Source organism: Stenella coeruleoalba, assembly GCF_951394435.1.
Source record: "Stenella coeruleoalba genome assembly, chromosome: 14".
Taxonomy (NCBI): Eukaryota; Metazoa; Chordata; class Mammalia; order Artiodactyla; family Delphinidae; genus Stenella; species Stenella coeruleoalba.
The window spans coordinates 46,196,286-46,213,646 of record NC_137160.1 but is presented as its reverse complement, the minus strand read 5'-3'; the positions used below and the strand labels follow the sequence as shown (position 1 = coordinate 46,213,646).

Genomic DNA, 17,361 nt, shown 5'->3' with positions numbered 1-17,361 from the left:
CCCACAGAGTGCTCTATCTATAAATAATCTGAGGTAATGAAAAAATGGAGAAGAGACTGTTTATAACACTACAGACATTTCATCACTACAAAACAAAATATGTTTTAGTACATACATGTTGTAAACTCTACCTTGTGAAAAAAGAGACAAAAGCACTTCTAACATACACTTGACACATGCCATGGAGATCAATGAAATTGTGCCACCCTACCCTGACAAGTTCTTGAGGAAAAGGCCCTCTGGAGTTTTCTGGCAAGTTGATTGGAGGGATAACCCAGTCTCTCTTCTGCCTTTGTAGGTAGCCATTGTGCTTAGTCAATTGTCTTGGGAATACTATTTCTTCAATTTCTCGTGATTCCTTTGCATTAAAATACAAGAAGACATTCCTGAGTACTAGGAAAACATTTTCTGAAAGTACATCAATATCAATGGATACCTGTAAGCATAGGAATCACAGTTTATTATGAACAAGAAAACAGGTCTGGAGGCCCTCTCCTCGTCCCATTAAAATAATAGAAAACACCGTAAAATTGTGGGTGACAGTGTTCACTGAAAAATTGAATTCCGAAAAATTTATTATGTGGCACAGCTGTGTAAACTATTTGCGGTTTCTATAAGCCATCTTAGATAGCAGTTAATACTGAGCAAAGTTTAATAGTGCCCTTTTATACATTTCTCATTAGTTTAAACCATAGTTCAGGTAATGTGCTCCTGTGTACGTTAAATTTAGATCTTGATGTGCTAAAATATAATTTGGATTTCAAAAGAAGTTTAATACATACTGCTAAGGAACGTCTCACATATTTATGACCCTATTAAATCCCACAGAATTAATGCTGTACTTATTCTAAACCTATGTCAGTCGTGATGGATGCTGGAGATGACCCACTTTGCACATGGGGTATTAATCTCTGCTGGGTGTCAACATTTTCTTCTGTTTCTCCCTATGTCTGTAGACATTTTAGCCATTAGCCCTTGCTGCTTCAATGCAAAGATCCAAGCTAGTTTGCTGGAACACAGCGAATCATCAACAACAACCAAAGCATCTTTTCACTCAGTTACCAGTTCCTTACTTTATAGTACCCAAATGACATGATTTCCCCTAACAGTTAATAGATTAACAAATTACATGTCACATAATGAAAGTCCAACATGGGTATAAGAGAAAAAATATCTTTTTCTCTAAATTTATTCATATTTGATTATGGCTGTGTATATCACATTTACAATGAAATACCAGAAAAGAATGTGTGTATTCTTATCTCTCACAGTACAATAAATATACAAAATGTAAAAGTCATAAAATCATGGACTTGAGATTATATTAATCAACTCAAAGGACTAGAATATTCAGAACTAATAATGTTATCATAACTTTACTGAAGAAGTTAACGTTTCTATTTAAAATTCTTAAAATAGTGCCTTACACAAAATAAGTGCTCAATAAATATTGAACTGAATTGAACTTTACTCTGTTAGAAATGTATCTTATTTATTTTATCTTGGCTTATAGCAGCTTCCACCAGAGGGAGTATATTATTCCTAAAAGTCATGTCGGTAGTATAAATAATTCATACTCCTCAATTTAATTATTAAGAGACAAAACAAAAACCCAGTACTCCTTGACAGAAATTCTTTCCTTCTACTACTATAAATCTGTATTTCCCATCTAATAAATTTGGCTGGTGACATCTTACAAACAATTGTTTATTTTGTGGTTAAATTTAACACCTTATCAAGTTTCTAAGAAATTTAAAACAAACAACTACTTCTAATTTAAATTAAGTTATAAATCTCAAAGTATAAACAAACCTTTCAAATACAGTTTAGGATTGCTGATAATATATTTTGTCTAAGCATCTTATAAGGTTAAAAACAGCAAAATACTATTGTAGCAAATGAAGCTGATACAAAGTCAAATATTGGCCACCCATTAATGTGATGCAAAGTATGTATTTAGTTCAAACTGCACATTTCTGATCTGCAAACATAACTCCATCCAAAGCCATACTTGGATACTCTACCTTCACTGAATCCTCAGATAAGGTTGGTTTGAGGCTCAATTTTACTGCCACTTGCCACTTTTCCTGAGTCTCTTTGTCTTGAGCATATATCAGGAACTTTGAGTGCTCAGAGGAGAGGGGAAAGCTTCTCACGGCATACACCATACCATCTGCATCCACCTTAAAATCTGCTGGTTCGCTGCTTTCATACTGTACTTTTCTTTTCCCGTTGCAGTTGCTAAACTTCACTGCAGAAGATAATAAATACGTAAGACTAATTATACCACAAAGGCAAAAAAAGCTATTCATCTAATGCTATATCCTGATTAGGTTAAAAATAAAACGTAGCATCATGAAACACAAAAATTTTATTTTATTTTATTTTTTGCGGTACGCGGGCCTCTCACTGTTGTGGCCTCTCCCGTTGCGGAGCACAGGCTCCGGACGTGCAGGCTCAGCGGCCATGGCTCACAGGCCCAGCCGCTCCACGGCATGTGGGATCTTCCCGGACCGGGGCACGAACCCGCGTCCCCTGCATCAGCAGGCGGACTCTCAACCACTGCGCCACCAGGGAAGCCCCCAAAATTTTATTTTTACATTATTAAATTTTCATTAAAAATTTTTTTAAAAGTTACACCACTCCATTTACAGTTATTCCAAATATTAGCTATATTCCCCATGTTGTACAGGACATCCCTATAGTCTATGTTACACTCAATCATTTGTGACTCCCACCCTCACCCCTGTATTGCCCCTCCCCGCTTCCCCCCACTGGTAACCACTAGTTTGTTCTCTAGATTTGTGAGTCTGCTTCTTTTTTGTTTCATTCACTAGTTTGTGGTATTTTTTAGATCGCACATATAAGTGATATCATACAGTATTTGTCTTTCTCTGTCTGACTTATTTCACTTAGCATAGTCCTCTCCAAGTCCACCCATGTTGCTGCAAGTGGTAAAACTTCATTCTTTTTTATGGCTGAGTAGTATTCCATTGTGTGTGTGTGTGTGTATGTGTGTGTGTGTGTGTGTGTGTGTGTGTGTGTGTATACCACATCTTTAGCCATTCATATGATGATGAACACTTAGGGTGTTGGGCTGTGAAAGAAAATGAATTAACATTTGTTGAATGCTAGGCACTGAACAAGACACTTAAGGTTATTTACTTTAACCTTAAGAATAACCACCCAAAGTAGGAATCATTTTATCTGTTCTACAGATGCGGAAGAAAATTCAGAAAGCCACCAATTCTCCAAGCTTTTGACTGTTAGTGGTTGTTTGCCTTATAGGAGCACAAAGGGATCTTCACGTCTTAAACCTTTAATAGACAACAAAAGTAAAGTAAAAGAGGCTTGATAGATGCTTGGGAAGAGAGTAATGCCACATTTAGATCTCTGAAAGTACCAAAGTAACTAGCATATTAAAAAGGAGTTCTTCATTTGGAGCATAGCTTGAATGTCCCACAGAGGGGAGGAGCTGAGCCCCTCACAGGCTAATGAGAGTGTGTGGCAAATGAGAAAAATTCACACTCACTGTTACTGCCACTGACTTCGGCTAATTTGGTACTCAGCTTACCTATTTGGATTCAGGTGTCAGAAAGATGCAGGCTAGGAAAGATACAGGCCTTTGAAAAAATGTATTAGCAAAGAAGGAAAAAATGTGCCTTTTCCTACAAAGGGTCACTGCACATCCTATGAATGAGAAGTGGGTGATCCCAGAGAGTTTGACATCGGAGAAAACACGTGGGAGGAAATTGCATAATGGTTAGTTACTTAAAATTGTTTCGCTTTTCTAATACCCCTGCCCCCATTGGTTTAATATTTCTGTTATTAAATTGTTCTGGGTTTTTAAAACAACTGGTAATTTTCATTTGCTTTAATATTAAAATAAGCAGCATTTGGGACATTACTCAGTTTTAGAGAAAGGTCTTGTATTACATAATTCCCTTTGTACATTCAACCAGTGGAATCAATACCTCAACTCAAGGTCCATTGCCAAATGAAAAAGTTCTCCTTAGTGAAGTATCAATCCTGATTTCATCCCGTGGTTGTGATTTAATGCACAAAATATGCCTGGTTCACATGCTTAATCAATAATTACCAGGTTTTACTGTTTTCAAGTCATGCAAATTAAAAAGCTTATTAATTTCAATGAGTGTTATGGACTGAATTCTGTTCCCCAAAATTCACAGGCTGAAGCCCTAATTCCCAGTACCTTAGAATATAAGTATATTTGGAGATACGGTTTTTAAAGAGGTAATTAAGGTAAATGAGCTCATATGGCTGGGCCCTCATCCAATATGACTGGTGTCTTATAAGAAGAGGAAATTTGGACATAGATGCACATATACGTAGAGGAAAGACCATTGTGCGCACAGAGGAAAAGATGGCCATCTGCAAGCCAAAGAGAAAGGTCTCAAGAAAACCCAAACCGGCTGGCCCCTTGATCTCAGACTTCCAGCCTCCAGAACTGTGAGAAAATAAATTTCTGTCATTGAAACCACCCACTCTGTAGTCTACTAAATGGACAATACACGAATTCCATTTGTTAACCATTGGTCAGCGTTTATTGTGTGTTGTTTTGTTCATTTATGACTTAGATGCACCATGAATATTTTCTCAAAATTGACCAGATTCACTTCTGCCCTAGCACCAAGCGCTGAAACTTACTTAGGAGAAAGTTTTTACAGAAACATAGAAATTAATAGAAAAAGTGGAAAACCGCTATGTTACAGAATCTCAGTTACAGCACTAATACATATTTATAATTTATATAATATATTTATTTACCAGTTATGGACTTTCAAAACGGTTTTCAGGAGGACTATGGCAAAATATGTTTACCAGAAAACCTGGTTAAAAATAAAAAGGAGAGTGGACAGAAGCCACTTGAAAGGGAGAACGAGATATTCAAGGGACACGGTAAAATTAAGATTAGATTTAAATTTCCACTTTGAGATGAGGAAGGCAAACATCATAGTTATATGACTTGTGAGGAGAAATACATAGTTCACTGGAACCACGCTGTTTCTGTTATTAACATATTTTCCTAATGGATAGTAGGTAAAGAATTCTGAGTAATATAATACGATTTTCAACATTTATTTTCCAAAATATGAAGCAGTTTGATCATTTTTTAATGTATAGGTTTTTAAGAAAAGGTGATGATACATTTACCTGAAATTAAAATGCATCCTTAGCAGTGAAACTATTCTGTATGATACTGTGATGGCAGATACGTGACAGGACGCGTTTGTCAAAACTCATGGACTGAGCAACACAAAGGGTGAATCCTAAAGTAAAATTAAGGACTTTACAGTAATGTATCATTATCGGTTGTAACAAATGTGCCACATTAATGCGAGACGTTAATAATAGGGAAAACTATGGGGTGGGGTGGATATGGAACTCTTCACTTGGTGCTCGATTTTTCTGTAAACTTAGAATTGTTCTAAAAAATAAAGTCGATTCGTAATTAAAAAATACTTCCTTTAGGGGAACTAGCTATATTATTAGATATTTAAAAGGAGTAGATAGTTGTCAATATCCTGTCTCTCCCAAACGTGAGTTCCAGTGAATTGCCCCAACGTGGTATTAGCTGGAGCTGGATAATATAACTGAATCAATAACTTTACATAAACACCCTATGTATGGAGATACTGAAGGTAGTTTCATGAAAGTCATAATATTTTACCAGACATGTAATAAAGCTGAAATTCTGTTATTTGAAAAACAATCGAACTCAACTTGAAATATTTTTTTTCTGACGATCTTCTTTACATTAAGACGTTAATTTTGCTTAAGTGCTCAAATAACTTAGAGTAGAAGCTGTAGAATTTCAAAACATAGGAGAAAAGGAAATAAATTGCCTTAGACAACTGAAAAAGCAAACTTGATCCACTGGATCATTCAAATTTAAAACAACTCTACACACAATTAAATGTTTGTGCCTAAAAACATCATCATATTAAACAAGAAATTTATTATTAGAGTCATTGCATAGTTTACATATAATATATAGTTACTGTGTTCTAGCCTACATAAAACTTTGTTAACATGATTAATATGAAATTAAACACCAGTGAAATAATTATTTTAAAGTACTTTTGACTCTTAAAGCCATACCTCAAATTAATGTTGACCATAAAACCATAATATCCTTATAAAATATTAATGGCAAACCACGGATCTTATACATTAAATGTATTAGCAGTTAATAGCAGTACATAAACCACAGAAATGAAAATGTGCAAATACACACATACAGTTTACAATTTTTGCCTGAGTGAAACATCACCCATGTTTAGAAACAATCACAAGAGAACACTGTAAAATAGTTTTGTGCCTAAATATATCTTTGACTTTTTTATTGTATCTTTTTCCCACATGAATTGCTATCTCTGAAGGCATACTGGGAAAACAGAAATAGTTTCACAGTGTTAACAGACGTTCTCCTTCTATGGGGACAGGGCAAGATTTATTAAGGAGTTAGCTAGCTAGCTATTAGTGAAGAAGTGATAGGGAGGAAGGTAGAGAAGAACTGTCTCAACATTAAGGATTTCATGGTGTTTTTACTTACAGATTCCAATGGAGAAAGGTTACCAAGTGCAGGTTTGTTCATAAATCTGCTTAGATATTCTTCGCTTACTCTAGGCCCTTTCTGAGTTTCAATTTGAGGAACAATTTTTCCTAGAACCATTTAGGGTCCACCAATCCTTTTCACACATGCACAGTAGGATACACTAGAGACAGTTTGGAAATTTCCATATGGACCTTGGTGGAAAAAGTCATTCCATTTTCTTTATAGCATATAATTATGATAAGAAAAATGAAATACAGAGTTTTGGGAAACATACTGACTATGAAATATACATAAAACTTCCATACAAAAGAATTTTTAAAAATCTTTAATAAGAAATTTGAGCTTATTTGCATGAAATGCCTTTTTAATAACAAGTTTTATGACAGAGACATCAAATGCTTGATAATTACCACCAAGGCAAACTTTATTCACAAAAGTTGGTGGTAGCAAATGGGTAGCACAGAGTTCATCACTTTTTCTCCAATTGACAGAAAGTTCTTTCTCGTCATGAACCATGAGGGATATACTGATTAAATTTCCTGGTCCTTCTTTTTCTTAATTGACAAATACAATGTTGAAATTCCTTGTGGAAATGCAAAAGTTTTCATATTTTTTCATCCTAAGTATTTTAAAATAATGATAAAACTTGACTTCAAGCATATATATATTGCTCTAACAGTCAATAATTCTTCCTTAGGATTTAAAATGTAACACCAACTAAACATCACAAATGAATCATTTTTATCCTTTTTCCAAAGCTGAACTTTGTTTCAAATCCATAAGCTTGGTGAGTATGTGTACTATTATTTACATGGCCTTTGCGATTTTCAATTAAGTTCATTCAGGTGCTCCAAAATGTCAGTTAAATAGGTTATTTTTTTCAAGCAAATAACTCTCCTTCAACAAATCTGCAGTGAACAACATTCAAACACACTCACAATCCATTTTTCTATTAGCTAATAAACTCTTGCAAAAAAAGTGTCCTTTGGACAGCTTGGGCACTTTGGTATATATCAGCAAATACGTTTTTCTAATCCCTGATCTTTGCATAAAGCTGTTGCCATTTATTTTCATAATATCAATTTATGTGGTTTTAAGATTTATGAGCAAACCTTTATATACAAGAGTTTCTAGGTGAGTAAAACTAACAGAATCATGGGGCTCTCAGATTAAATTCCTGATGTTTATATATCTTCATACCATTTATAGCCATTATACCTTCACGCCATTATGGCCAAAGCATCAGCCTCATGTAATATTTGCTTAAAATCTTGCTTTAAAGTGTTCATTTGGGTCTTTGAATGTATGATTTACAAAAGTTTGTCCTCCTTTTTTTTCCAAAATGAATAATGCTCTTTAAGGATTCTAACGACTGCTATTAGCCAACATATTTATTAATTCCTTAAAGTCATCAACATGCAATGATCACTCTTTTGATCTAATCATCTTTTTGATTAGTGCTGTCACTATGATGTGTGACATGCCAACAGTACCTCTCCTGAGTGTATTATTCAAAAGTGGCTCCTTTTCGATTTCTTCTACTTCCTTGGTTTCCAGTATAGCACTGATGATACACATATAGGCTGGTAAACTAAGAAATTCTGCCTTTGTGTGAGGCATTTTGGCCTCAGGCATTAAGTGGAAAATCCCATAAATGGCTTTTAGAACTTGATCATGTAGTGCTATACTCAATCTCATAAAGGAATTTGCTTACTTTCTGCTTAAGAGAATCCCAAATTTCTTCTGCCTAAATTGGTTGTTTTGGGGTACAGTGAGCACACAATTAGTCCTGCATGTAGCTTCACTGGCTCACGTTTGCATCAAATAAAACCTTTAGACCAGGTGTGAGAATAATTATAAGGACTCATGAATTCCAATTTGAGGGAAAACATTTGAAGGGGTTTTTGTAACTGAAGTCTTTTCATTTTCCACTGGGTTGGGAAAGTAAACATACTTTAAAATGAAATCTAAAGACAAAAGAGACTGCAGGCATGTATAGCTTCAGAAAATCTATGTGTAAATAATATATAATATACATATAATATATAAATAGTAAAGTATAAGTAATATTATCCTGTAATATACTAATGAATATTATAAATATTACAACTATAAAATAAATATATTTCAGGTCTTCTGCATTGTTAAAACATTTAAATATAAGGCATATGAAAAGCTTGGAAAATTAAACGTACTGTAATCTAAATTGGAATACTGAATATTAATTTTCACTTAATTTAATAATTGAAAGTCTTAAAAATGTACAAAATATAATCATTATTTACAGTTCTGGATAATCAAAAAATATTTTGAAAGCAATCCATTTCTGTAACTTACAGTCCTGTTTAGTAATTTAGTAAATTTTATGTCCAGAAAAACCAATCAATTTAATTCTAAGGAATTTGTTTCCAAAAACCTATATAAATTTAACATAATAGAGACATTTTAATTTTAAAAAACACACAAAAATTAACTATTGGTTTCCATCGAGAAAAGATTTTGACTGTTAACTTTAAAATCCAACAGGAATAAAGGAAAAAAAGCAAAAGAAGAAAGTAGAAAAAAGAAAAAGAAGGAGGGAAGAAGAAATAAACAACTGAGAAATCTAACCAAGTTAATAATTCTCTGGTACCTGACAAAAACATAAAATTTATATATACCTTCTCTTTTACAATTAAATGGAGAAAAGTATGAGCAAAAGATGCAAGCAAATTAAATTGAAAGAATAATAAAAGTAACATTTGCATAAAATTTTCACTTAGGATAAACACGCTGATATGAAAACAATGATCAGGTGACTGGGGGGCTTCAGTGGGAAAGGGGACATTTTGGTGCTCACTCCATGTGCGGCAAGTACTTGGCCAATGAAAAGATCTGGGGAGATGCTATGTGGAGACTTGGGTCTATGCAAATCTTAGCAAAAGAGAAAAATAATAAAAATAATAAAAACTTTCAGGAAGTTTTTACAGAAAGCAATGAAAGAGCATTCAAATGTAATGTTCACTATTGTGAGTTAATTTACTGACCTGTTTTATAATAAAAATGCCTTCACATTTTTAACACTATAAAAAAGTTCAACCATGAGTATCTACAGCACACTTATATCCCATTCTTGGCAATCTGGTTGGGAAACACTGATCTATTTTGCCGTACTGCTGAAATATTAACGCTTCAGTTGGCATTGAGAATGATGACCAATAATTTCAGTTTTTCTCCTCTTTCTAAACATTCATAAAGATGACACTTCTCATCTCCTTGGCCTTCAGCATGACCATGTGGATTACTTTGGCCAATAAAATCTGGGGATTGAAGTCACACATATTGCTTCCCAGCAGCAGCATTTAAAAGTTGATACCCTCTACAGCCAGACAAAACTATAATTCAAAAACATACACGTACACCTATGTCCACAGCAGCACTATTCACAATAACCAAGACACAGAAACAACCTAAATGTCCATTGAGAGAGTAATGGATAAAGAAGATGTGGTACATATATGCAATGGAATACTACTCAGCCATAAAAAAGAATGAAATAATGCCATTTGCAGCAGCATGGATGCAACTAGAGGTTATCATACTAAGTGCAGTAAGTCAAAAAGAGAAAGACAAATACGTTACGATATCACTTACATGTGGAATCTAAAATATGACACAAATGAACTTCTTTATAAAACTCGCAGATATAGAGAACAGACTTGTGATTGCCAGGGGCAGCAGGGCGGGGGGTGTTGGGAAGGGATGGACTGGGAGTCTGGGGTTAGTAGATGCATAGAGAATGGATGGACAACAAGGTCCTACTGTATAGCACAGGGAACTATATTGAATGTTCTGGGATAAACGATAATGGAAAAGAATATAAAAAAGAATATATATATATATATATAGAGAGAGAGAGAGAGAGAGAAAGAGAGAGAGAGAGAGAGAGAGAGAGAGAGAGAGAGAGAGAGAGAGAGGGAGAGCCACCTGAGTCACTTTGCTGAACAGCAGAAATTAAAAAAAAAAAAGTTGATGCCCTCTTTCCCTGCAGTGGCAATTAAGAAAGGACATGTTAAACGCAGATAATAACAGGATCGAACCCCCGGGGTGAGTGAGCCCAGCCATGGAGAACTGCCCTGGAGAGTCTCCTGCTTCCACCGAGGACTTCTTCGCAGGAAGGGGAAATTGACATTTTTTACGTTAAGCACAGAAGAATGGGGGTAATTGTTACTGCAGCACATCCTAGCCTATCATGATAAGGTCTCAACTTGAGTGACCTAAATCCCTCTCACTGCAGCAGAATTAGGATGAAGTGTCTATGAAATGAAATAAATCAGAATCAAACTTATTGTAGATCAAATTAATACAACTAAAATATTTCTTCTTACTAAAAGCGTTGGTATTTCCCCACCAAAAGCAAGAGGTTTTATTATAATGTTCTCTAAAATGTTATAAAATCTAGAGAAGCTGTTATTTCATTTTCTTTCCAGGGCAAGTCATGTAGTATTTAACTAACATCTATATACAAGTTGCCACAAATAAAAGAAAGGAATAAAGAGCTACGATATTCTTCGTGAAATTGAAAAAAATCAAACAAGCAGTAGGGATGATGATTATGACATTCAAAATATGAAATTTAGATTTTCAATTGTCCAATAATGCTATGCATACGATTTCATGTATTAAACCTCTGGAAAAGCAGTAAGGTTATTACATTCTCCCTTATATGCAATTCTAGTAACTCAAAAAATTTAAACTGTTCTTCTGTTCTTCACTTCATTGATATTCTTCCTCCAGGCATCTCTGTTTCATGAAATTCAATGAAAACCCTTTCTTTTGACAGAATCCAGCTAAAAATATATTAAATGATCAGTGTTCAGGCAGAATTACTTTTTTTTTTTTTTTTGCAGAATGTGCCCATTAACAAATTACACTGAAATATCACTACCTCTAATTAAATTACTCTGACAGAACACAGGTTGTGTGGAAGCTCTTTTTCCCAAATGTATGATTATTAGTCTCTGAAATTTGATGCAATTTAGTTAGCTTTATGTTTCAGGCTACTTATGTCAACAAAGAAGGATCCTAATTCCTAAGTTTTGTGGCAGGTTTTTATTAATTTTTAAAGAAAACAGAGTTCTCCGAATAAACTTTGCTGAAAAAAGAAATTCTTGCTAATTGGAGTTTTCAAGTATACCACTAGAAAGGAAAAAACAAAACTAAACTAATCTTGTGTTTAAATCAATTTCAACAATGTGGCTTAAAAATGTGCCACAGAGACCAGAAAGAGGGAACGTCTCCCCAGAATGCCCAACTTGCTAAGTAAGACATGGGTATACCAAGGAACAAAAGGATGTTGTACATTTTATAAAATTTGAATAAGAGAAAGAGGTACATAGAACATAATGTTCATTAAGCAACTCAGTCCTACAGTATGACATGATATCACATGAATGGCAATTAAAGTCCATTGAACTATTAAACTATTAAATCCCAAATTATCTGCTGATAGTAAAGTTAGAAAACAGAAAGGATAAGATTTTTATCCTAAACACTTAAAACAATTTAAGAAATATTTATTCCTTTACTCGATTTTAGAGAAAAATATCCTTGTCATATATGAAGAAATGACAATGTACTGATATATAAAACAGCTCTTGAAAATCTGCCATAACACATAACTCATAATTTAAAAGCTGAATTCCCAATTATTACTGCCAAATTCCCCCCAAAGAAATACTGGCTCACTAGCTACTGGAAAGAACTTTGCAAAGAGCAAAGTTGGACTTTCTACAGAAAACAAACTAAAAATTTAACAAAAGCAACACCAAAACCCACAATATTACATGCGTTATTTCTAAAGGCTGTCTACATTTTTCTGAACATGAGCAACATGATGTGTATTAAGTATTTAATATATGTCGGATTCCATAAAAATGTCATCAATGTTACTATGTCTTTCACAGAGCCAATGAAGTTGCTCAAAGTAATTATATGAAGTCTCTAAGTTGCCAATGAAATTTAAGTAGTAAAAGCAATGAACAAATTCTAATGTAGATTCAGTTAATGGGTTGTTAGTGGGTAAACATCACTGTATAACCTGGGGTAAAACATGGCCTCCATTTTTTTATTGTCTCAGTAGACCAGTTTCCAACTTTTTGAAGAATTATTGTATAAACCCTAGAAAGCTGCTCTAACAGCATGAAAGTATTCTTCCAACAGCCTAACCGGACAGTATTTCTTAGTACTTACTCTGATCTACTGCAGCTAGTCACAAGAAAAACAAGGGTAAGTAATCTATGACATATAATAAAAAAAATGGGCTATGAGTTTAATGCATCAATATAATAGTAGTAAAGGGCTATTTCAAGATTATTTGGTTTTACGCAAATGCATAAATATTTGAGTAATACTCTTTTAAATGTCAATTATTTATATTTAGAAATTATATTTTATGCTTATTAAATTTTTATTATAATGCCCAAAATTGCAGTCATTCCAAAACGCTGTCATTGGTTTAAAAGAACCAACCAAACAAACAAAAAAGTGAAACAAAAAATCCTCTTCAAAAGCGTTCCCCTCCCTTCTATCACAGCCTGAAATGAACATCTACCTCTGTGAACACACCAACTCAGCAATCCAAATTGCTGGGCAAAAATCTGCTGCTTCAACTGACAATAATAAGCCTTCTACTCATTAATGCGTTGACATTCCCTCTTGGAGAAATGATTACACTTCTATTTCACCATTCTCCTTAATTATATCAAAGTGCATGGGATGAATGGTCACACACTGTAATATTATGGCCAGCTCACATGCTCCACACTGTGATTTATCTGAAAACATCTTAGGTGCATGAGTGTTCTGTCCAGGGACATTATTCTTACCCCTGCTTTTCCAAATGACACTTAGTCCAGCTCTAAGGTAAACTTATGAAGGGTCAGGGTATCTCTAAGTTTTACAGAGATAAAGATTTTGCATGTTTGATTTACCCCATGAATACACAGGCATGTATTAAAGGATTTTCACTACATTAACCAAGAGGATGTCAAGGCAAGTATCCTATGTACACACTATTTACTCCCAACTTAACCAATTCTCAGTCTGCATGTGTTAGCTACAAAAAACTGACTTAGGCTAAAACAATATCCTTATCCCATCCTGATAAGTAGATGCATTAAGCAGACCAGTTGGAATTACATCTTTTTGCCTAAAAGCCCCAGCAATACTAATGTTTTAGGATAATATACTAAAAGCCCTATTTTTAAAAAAGTAACTTAGACATTTGACTTCCAGAGTCGTTAAAATGAATTAAAACAACACACGTAAATAATTGAGACAAAGATATAAAAACATACACCTAAACAGGGATGATGAAAGATCTATTAAATGTGGATTTTTCATCTTAAAAAAATCCCATTTAAAAAAAAAAGAGGGATATAAAAACCAAGAACAAATAGAAATGCAAGGTATGAAGGAGACTTCTGGATAGCGTGGCATGGCACAGTCGGGTCATGTTTTCGATGGACAACCTTGCTCCAAACAGGCAGCAATGATGAAGTATAAAGAGTTTTTAAAAAGAGAGAGACAAAATCTAGCCACACTCTAAAACAAAATAAACATCTCTGTGGACCAGAAATGAACTTAATGTAATTTGCCACCTGGATAGGAAGCAGGCAGGGACAACTGGAAGTTCAGATTCTGTTGGGTTAAGGGGCTTGAAGGTCAGAAGACGTAGGGCACAGCATCTAGGTTGCCATTTGACGCCAGGATGTGGGGCTGGGACTGGGCTCAGAGTGGTTTTGTGCAAGGGCAGAATGAGAGATGAAAACAAAAATTCCACAATCCCAAAGTATCGTACATCAAACAATCTAATACTAAGGACAGTCAACGAAATCAACAATCAGAATCTAACACACTTCAAATGAATTTAATTTCATGGAACATTCCTCTGGTTCGCTCTAACCCACTGGCTACTTCTTCTGCAATTCTGTAAGATGCCTCAAGCTTCAGCCCGGCATCTTCACTTCTTTCCATTCTCACCCTAGGTGATTTCAACCAGCCCCAAGGTTTTAAAAACCACCTACACAAAGAAGATTGTTGAGAAAGTCTATAAAACCTTGACTGTTCCCTCGAGCTCTAGACTCCAATATCCAATTGCCTACTTGCCACCTCCATTTGGACATCGAATAGGAAACTCAAACTGAACAGGTTCCAAAGCCAACTCTTGATTCACTTCTGCCCTCAACAAATGCCATGGTGAACAGTTTCACCCTTCACCCAAATGCTCTGACTACAAGACTAGGAGTTGAGCTTGACTCCTGTCTTATTCCAAAAGGAATCTATTTGAAAGTTCTGTCAGCTCTGCTTTCAAAATATATCCCCAATATGGCCATTTCTCAGCACCCCCACGGCACCAGCCATTATCTGGGTTGAATTACAGCTGGAGCCTCTGACTCGCCTATCACTCCCACTCTCTGCGACACCTAGACTGGCCTTTTAAAAACATAAATTAAATCATGCTCAAAGGCTTCCTATCACACCACGTAGAACAAAATCCTTAACAAAAGCCCTTGGCCCTGCAACCTCTTCCTCCTTTCCTCTTGGAGCTCACTGGGCAGCCACAGTCACGTAGGCCGTCTGGTGATTCCTCCAACAAGCTACACTGATTCCTGCCCCAGGCCCTTTTCCGTATATTTGGAATATTACACAACGCAGAAGAGAGGAGAGGAAAGAATAAGAGAGGAAGCAAGAAAACTTGGACAACAGGCAGGCAGGAGATTGATTAATTAATTGATAATTAATCAATTAATTGATTAATCAATTGCCCAGGTAAAAGACCACTTAATTTTAGTCTTTTTAGTCTTTATAGATAAAGTCACCTTTCCTAAATTTTTCCAACTTGCTTCCTTTCTTTTGTTTTCCATGTCACTGATAGCAATACATGATTAGAGTTGACTTTTTCCAATCAAACCAGAGAATGAATAAAAGGAATGCAAGACACTCTTTTTATTTATTACCTGGGTTGACTAGGGATGAGTAATAGGAATCACAGAACACATAGGCGAGGAGCACAGCATATCATGCATCTTAATAAGAGCTAAGCAAATAGAGAGGCAGCAAACGAAAGTGTTTTGATGTTTGCAGCCTAGTCATTGGCCTAATGGGCAAAACGTGTAGCCATGGCTGGGCTGCCACAGACCTCCCAGAGTCTGTGCTCTACTGTACTACATGACCTCTCAGCCAACGGTGGTTTGAAAACTTGCAGGAGGAATGAACAAATTCCAACCAGCTCCTCAACACTGAAGAATAAGGCAAACAACAACAGTCTAGTGCTGAGCTAGTGTTCATTCTTGTATGCATGAAGTCTCCTCAAAACTGGGGACCACTAAGAATGGGCATAAAGCAACTTGTGGGTTTCAGCATCTTAACCACCAGCTATAACCTGCTTCAATGAGAAGGTGGATAGGATGACTCTTTTTTTTTTTTTAACTTTTTTAAAAATTGAAGTATAGTTGATTTACAATGTTGTGTTAATTTCTGCTGTACAGCAAAAGGACTCAGTAATACATATATATATACACATTCTTTTTTATATTCCTTGGATGATTCGATATAAAGAAACAAAAGACAAAGGTGGGGATTTCACCCTCTTCCGCAGATCCGACAGTACTAGTTAATAACATCACATGAACTTATTTTGTATGTATGTGTGAATCCATCTATCTGTCTACTTAGTGCTGTACTCTGAGTAAGTAGTAACTACAGAGTAGGTGGTCAACTTACAGAGTAACTCAGCATGTACAGAGTAAGCAGTCAACTAATACTCTCAGTATTACTGTTTCCAAGCCCAGAGTTCAGAGTTTAGAATGTTTGTGATATGTCTCATTTAAATATCACCTACAATGATATAAATACTTTCATGTACTTATTTTTTCCTATTCTTTCTTTAGCTGCCCATCTTCATATATAGGGAAACAGAAGGCCACAGAGTGTAAGTTCCCTCATCACATTGAGAGTGTGGCCACTGCTGCCCGAAATCCTTTGCGGGCATCCTAAGAGGCACCCATTACCTCTGAGGACGAAGGTTGATTTCCATTTCTCCCCGAACAGCCCACTCTCAATGAAAATTAACCAAATGATTCCTTGTTTGCCATTTAAGATGAATACTGAAATGAAGATAACAAGATCCCTAACCTCTAGGAGTTTAAAATTAGGAGGAAAGGGCTCCAATAACTAACAGTAAAGTAGAACAATATATAACAAGATGGGCTAAACCAAAGCTTTTGACAATTACAACCGAAGGGAGAAAGGCGATCACTAAAGATGTAGTGAAATGGCAGCCGACTTTTGAACTGAGCAGAGAAGGATGAACAGGACTCCGATAGGCTGCGTGGCGACGGGCGAGAGGTGGTGGCTTTAACGTGATCGAGGCATGGCAGTCTGGCAGTGATGGTGCCTTCACAGAGGCATCAGCGTTTATGGAAAGAGTGGTGTCTGGATCAGCTCAGCTGCTTCTCGCTTAATGCCTTTGTTAAGGATGAGTATCTGTAAAGGATCTTTTTCTAGGGCAAATTTGTTTGGCAAGGAGTTTTGGGGACATATTATCTTTGTGGGGGAGGGAGTCTTATGGGCTAAAGGCTTTACTGAGAGAAGCAGTCTCCAGGTAGACTGAAATCCATTCAGCTAAAAGAAGAAATGTCAACAGAGGTACAAACGAACAATCTAATCACTGATGCACATGAAATTGGTTCATAGAATTCAGGGGCAGTGCGTGTGTATACCATGCCTATGTGACAGTA

General features: G+C 35.6%; 1 protein-coding gene across 2 annotated transcripts in view; it reads right to left on the bottom strand.

Moving 5' to 3' along the window:
• The window catches only part of CDH2 (cadherin 2), a 214,012-nt gene that overhangs the window by 59,567 nt on the left and 137,084 nt on the right, over nucleotides 1-17,361 (bottom strand). For both annotated transcript variants that reach the window (XM_079942955.1, XM_079942956.1), the window contains exons 3-4: nucleotides 2,025-2,251; nucleotides 212-358 (exon numbers count right to left, since the gene is read on the bottom strand). In XM_079942955.1, the coding sequence (XP_079799081.1) occupies nucleotides 212-358; nucleotides 2,025-2,251 (374 nt within the window). The remainder of the gene's footprint in view (nucleotides 1-211; nucleotides 359-2,024; nucleotides 2,252-17,361) is intronic.